General features: G+C 37.7%; 1 protein-coding gene across 2 annotated transcripts in view; it reads left to right on the forward strand.

Annotated features, from left to right (window-relative positions):
• The window catches only part of LOC102039388 (microtubule-associated protein 1B-like), a 132,416-nt gene extending 127,896 nt beyond the window's left edge, over window positions 1-4,520 (forward strand). For both annotated transcript variants that reach the window (XM_005430902.2, XM_031065208.1), the window contains one exon: window positions 30-4,520. In XM_005430902.2, coding sequence (XP_005430959.1) covers window positions 30-185 — 156 coding nt within the window. In that variant the 3' untranslated portion in view covers window positions 186-4,520. The remainder of the gene's footprint in view (window positions 1-29) is intronic.
• The last annotated feature ends 1,643 nt before the right edge of the window (window positions 4,521-6,163 follow it).

Here is a 6,163-nt window from a genome sequence, read left to right on the forward strand (position 1 = left end):
TTCCTCAGGAATTCTGTTTTGTGTTGCAGGTGACCTTAATCCCAACCCATGACTCGGAAGTGATGAGAGAATGGTACCAAAACACCCATAAGAAACAGCAAGACCTCAACATTATGGTTTTGGCAAGCAGCAGCACTGTTGTTATGCAAGATGAATCTTTTCCCGCATGCAAGATTGAACTGTAAGAACCAAACCATGCACTGCAAGATTAATTTTTGTCCAGAAATTCTTCAGTTTGAAAACACCTTTTCTAAAAATTTAACCCATCTATTTCAGCTGCTGAACTGTATACCTGCAAAATGCTATATCCTATCACAGTGATGCAAGTCACAAAGATTTTTTAGTCTTTGCTGATTGCTAAGGGAAATAACAGCATTCCCATAATAGGGTCAAAATTACTGTGAAAAAACAGATCCAGTTTCATCTTCACTGAATGTTTGAAAACCATGTACTAGCAATTCCAAGTGACTTATGCCAGGTAGAGGCATTTGCCCTCTAAAGAATTATAAAGAGAGAAAAAGAGAGAAAGGGGTAGGAGGAGAAAGTAATAAATAATTAGATCTCCAGTAATCTCATGGCAACAGCTGCATCGCTTACTGTAGTTTATGCACTCACATGAAAAGGAGGTTTGAAATGTGTATAAATCTGAGCTATTATAAAGGAGGTCCTTACTTTACAGAATTAAGTTAGCTGCAAAATAAGCAGAATGTGGCTAGGAAGTGACGTATAGCCTAAATGCTCATTAGCAGCTTTCCACTTTAATTTGAACCCTGCATACTGACATCCCATAACAATCATAGGCCAAATATGCATGTAGTCTGAACCTCATTGTGAATTCTAAAGCCTTTACTTCAACATGCAAAATTGTTGATCTAAGGCATGCTCCCATCAAAAATCCACTCACTCCAGTCAGAACTGACTAGTACACATGCTTAAACACCCATGTCCACTGTCAATTAACTAAAACAAAATACCAAAGCAGTTGGGAGTACATACAGTAGATAATTTGCCTTAGAAAGTGACTTGAATGTACAAAGAAACTTGATACACTTATTTTTTAATGTTGACACAGCAAATTTGTAAAACATCTGTGTAGGATCATAGTTGAACCAGTAAAGAAGTGTGAGTGTGCATGAAGTGTATACTAGAAACCTATCTGACTGATCAAACAGCTTGGTGCTATGAAGTACATATGTTAGTTCTGTGAACAATTCATCGATGCACCAGGACAGCTCAACAAGGCAAGATGAGCATTTTTTTTTGAAAGGTTCTTTTGTACTGTGGAAGCTAGATTGAAGTGGTCTTCACTATCGGAGTTGCAAAACTTGGTAAAATATTCAGGATTATGAAGAAGATTATCTGTGAGTCTGTACAGTATTCAATCTTCCTCTGTCTTACCTTATTTGTTTAATTTTAAAGCATATATGGGTACAAACATACAGAAAACTTTTTTGAAGTGCTGCATGAACTTTTAATAGGTTTTTAACAAAAGTTTTCATTTAAAGGAAAATTCAAAGAAATTTTTTTCAGGCCAAGGCAATTTTTTAGTAGTCTTGCAAGATAAATTAATGTTATTTAAAGTTCTAGTGAGAATGGATATTGAGGTAAGATTTGTTGAAAATAGTCAACTGCCTTTTTGGAAGCAGGGGGGAAGGAGGTCCCTGGTGGAAAAATTAACCTATTGATGATGACAGAAAATGGGATTTGAAATGCTGATTGCCTAATATTTACAAGAGTGTAATCTATATGTTCAGTGCCCCCAAGATCTTGAAAAAAGATAGAATAAATGATAAGCTAAAATAAGTCCCTTTCCTCCTTCTGTCTCTTCCTTTCTCCCTTCCCTTCCTTCTTTAGACTGCTTGCAGCAGAACAGCATGTAGAACAGTTATGTCATTTAAGACAGTTTGAACTTTTTAGTCTCAGAAGTTATCCCAATTAAAAAGTCTTGTTACACTGTAGAATGTTTGCAAATCTGAATTTATAGAAGGTGTAAAGGCCTCCAAAATGAAAATATGTGCTGATCTGTATGATTCACCATTATGGCTGGTATTAAGCTTCACAATGTAGTGAACTATGACTTAATTTTATTTTCTTTACTTAAAATTTGTTTTAATTTTACATTGTTAGGATATTTTTGTTTAATAGGTATGTGTTTACACTCCTAATTTTTATGAGGTTTTTTTTAGTATTGCTTTAGGGCCCTTTATATGTGGGTTCCTGAGGCCTATTTAAAGCTGTGAATTACTGTTTGTCCATTGTTGAGGTTTTTGATTTATTTTTAATGGCTTCTTCATTTTATGTATCTCTAACAATGCTGTTTTATTTATTGCTATACCTTTTAAGTTGTGAAGAACTTCACTCAGAATGACTATGGCAGAAAAAGCAGATGAAAATGTATTGTGAAAACAAGCATGTTTGCTGGGGTCATTCACTTAAAATGGCTTTTGTAATACATAGTCTTCCAAGTTATAGGCAAAATGTTTGGAAGAATAATTGTTGCCGTTGAGTTAGGAACGGCTGAAGGAAAGCGACATTGACTCCATGCTCAGGAAGCATAAAGCAAGCTTTATTAGGAACTTCACATATTTTGTAGGCAGGATCGTTCACCCAGAACCTGATTGGTTCTTAACAATACCCCTCACACTACTGGTTAATTAGGAACAACACCTTCTTTCCATAAACATCACGTACAAGTATTCCACATGTTCACAAACACCAGGTGCAGAGACTAAGATAAGAATTGTTTTAATTCTTTTCTCTGAGTGTTCTCACAGCTTTCCCCAGGATGATGCCTGGGAAAGCTATCTGTTTCTCTCTCTAAACTGTCGCATCCACATAATTGTACAATTTTTACAATTCTGCTTTGTCTACATTCTTATACAGGTCAGATTTCAGACTTTTTAAGTGGGTGGGAACTGATTTTCTGATAATATCTGAAATGGTTTGTACCTCTGCTTTGGTAGAAAATATAAGTACAGCAATGGTCCTGAGTCTAAGCTCACTTATGCCACTTATTCTTGTGAATCAAGAGCAATTTCACTACAATCAGGGAAGTTACAGTCATTAGGTACTGCTGTAAATAAAATAAGAATCAAGCCTTAAATCTCTCCAAGTAAGTTTGTGATGGGTCAAGCATTTATTTTACTTTAAAAATAATAATTAGGCAGTTACAGCTGTTCTTAAAATATTTATCTTTTGCTTTTACAATAATAATAAAAACCCAGTCTTACTATTCTGAGGTATTGTAGTGCCTGTTCCATCCATTCCCTTTTAAATGTTAATCATGCCTGGGTGTAACACAGCAATGAACTCCTCCATTAGCTGCTCTTGCCTTTATGTCTTTCCTGCCTGTGGAACTAATCTAACTGTACTAATGACTACACAATTAGTTTAGAAACAGAAAAATGTTGCATGTACATTAATGATGAGTACTGTTGATCAGCATAGATTTCTAGAAGCATGGTTTCTTATTGATTAATTATAAAGATTCAATAGGACACACCATTTAAATGATGGTATTACCCATAACAGAATCCCCAGTCATGATCTTCATGCTATTACTATACTGCTTCATAAAATTCAATGAAGAATTATTTTAGAGGTTACACCCCACTCCTGAACTTAGACAGGGCCTCTCTTTCATGCCTTTTCAAAGTCCTGTGGTGGGCCTGACTTCATTGACATCTAATTTTCATGCCATCTTTCATAAAATTATTTTTTTTTTATTATCTTGCATACTCTGGTGAGTGGAGCTAACTGCATATATTAATTGGGTTTTTTAATTGTCTACAATAGCATATGCATTTTAGGAGAGTTCTGGTACTCATTTACTAAGATTGAATCAATTTTTTAATTTGAATTTTCAATCCATCCTACCACAAGAAAATAATCTCCAAAGAACACTTACTGTGCATATAGGATATTTCTGTCATATGCTTCTCTTTGTTCATCTGTTGCAAAAAGTTCTTGCTATGATGTTTTGAGAGAAATAGTAAGTTCGTTTCAAATAAAAAAAGTCTGTTGTGAATTTACAAAAAAAAATCTAAAAAAAAGTAACTAGATAAAACAATGGCCTAAAAATTCTGAAACAAAAAAATGAGAAAAACCCAGCTCTGCTCTAGACTATCTAGGAGGTCCAGATGGCAGAGCTAACTCTGCAGGACTGGGCTGAAATCACAACTGTAAAAGAGGAAATCTGAAATATGCTTTCACGCATTTGCATGCAGTCATCATCTTCCAAACCATGGAAAGAAATAGTCTTGTTGCTGGCTGAGAAGCACCTCACATACTTCCTCTCTTGTTCTGAATGGCGTTTGTGTCAGTCTGCAGCTATGTATGATATTATGTCTTATAATTCTGCATCACTTCTATCCAGTCATATCTAATGTAGAAAATTAGTTTTCAGTGAAAGTAATATGCAATGCTTTTATTATATTTGTGTGCAATGTCCCCTCTTCCACTGAGCATATTTGATGTAAAAGAAAAAACACAGTTCCACAATAAAATACAAAAGTAGTAAAGCAGTATTGACCTTTCTTGTTGTTGTGTATGTAAGTACTTATAAGTTTTCCCTTTCCTTCAGTCATGATTACCTACTATTTGGGCTTTTTCTCAAAAGTTCAATGACTATTTAAATGCTAGATAAGAACTAATCTTTATTTAGAAACTGAAAATAAATTCTAAAAATTAGTTTTATCTCTTGTGATGAAAAACATTACCATTTTAACATTACCAAACTCAATTTATTATGCCTAGTGTTGTTCATCCTTTGCCTGTTTTGAGAAGTAGAATTCCTGTGGAAAGTCAACACACTCTCACAGACATGCTTTGAGCCTCCTGCTGGGAGAGACAGAGATATCATAAAAGCACAGCCTTGTAATAATCTCTGGGTGGGCAAAGCCTTTTGATATACTGGGGCAGGCAGCAGGCCCCCCTGTCCCTGCCTGCCCTTCACTAGGATGAACTGAGCCTGTGTCCCCATGTGTCTGCTGCCAGGCATTGTTAGCAAGGTAATGAAATAAATCTTTGCATTTCAGCTGTGGTTTGGTGGTTGCCTTAGTTACCTGTATGTGTCCATTCACACAGTGCACATTCAAGGGGCTCTATCAGAGATGACACCATATAAAACCACATCGCTGAGGCAAGCAGCTCCCATGCTGGCATGATCCACAACAGACTGCTCTAATGCAGTCCACAGGGGAATTTCCTGAATCAGGGAAACTTGGGGGAGCCGAGACACCCACCAGGAGGCTGAGATAGCAGCTGATGGGACCTGTGCACAGCCAGGAACAACCATAGTCCCACTCCCCCACCCTGCCCCCTATATGAAAGAAGCCCCTAGGGAGCATGGCTGTCAGGAAGGATGCTCTAGTTCTGCTGGATTGATCAGGGAGCAATGATATCCAGCTGGCAGAAGGCTACGTCCTCTCTAAACATCACCACATCCCTGGAAGTGTTCAAAGGTAGGCTGAATGGGGCTTTGAGCAACCTGGTCTAGTGGAAGGTGTCCCAATCCCAGGGGATTGTCACTAGGTGATCTTTAGGGTTTCTTCCAACCCAAACCATCCTATGATTCTATGTGAAGAGAAATCTTCCTACCCTGGTACAGCCTTTATATTATTTTCCATTATTGACTTTTCAGGTAGGCAGCAATGAAGTTGCAACAAGAAGTCTAAGGGCAACCAAGAGAGACCTCAGGCCTTGGGACTACTGGTTAAGGGATCAGGAGCACAAGAAGTGTTCTCCTCTATCCTTCCAATTGCAAGGAATGATGAGGTAAGAAACGGGAAGGGCCAGCAGATCAATAGCTGGCTCTGAGCCTGGTGTCACTGCCAGAATTTTGGGTTTTTTCATCATGGTCAGTCTGCACAACACTGAGTCTGCTGGATACACCTGTCTCAAAAGGAGAAAAGTATCTTTGTACAGGAGTTAGTAAGGGTCATTGAAAAAGCTTCAAACTAGATTTGAAGAGGGAAAGGGATAAAACCAGGCTTTCTGAAAATAAGACTGGGGACAGCACACCAATGTTTGAGGGACAGCGTGCCAGTGAGATCCTTTGGTCTGCCAGTTCAGTGGAAGTAGGGGATGGAGATCCATATGGCAATGCACCAATGCATGCAGCAATGGGGAACAAACAGGAAAAGCTGGAAGCTGTTGTGCTTCT

The sequence above is a fragment of the Geospiza fortis genome, unplaced genomic scaffold (genome assembly GCF_000277835.1).
Source record: "Geospiza fortis unplaced genomic scaffold, GeoFor_1.0 scaffold700, whole genome shotgun sequence".
NCBI lineage: Eukaryota > Metazoa > Chordata > Aves > Passeriformes > Thraupidae > Geospiza > Geospiza fortis.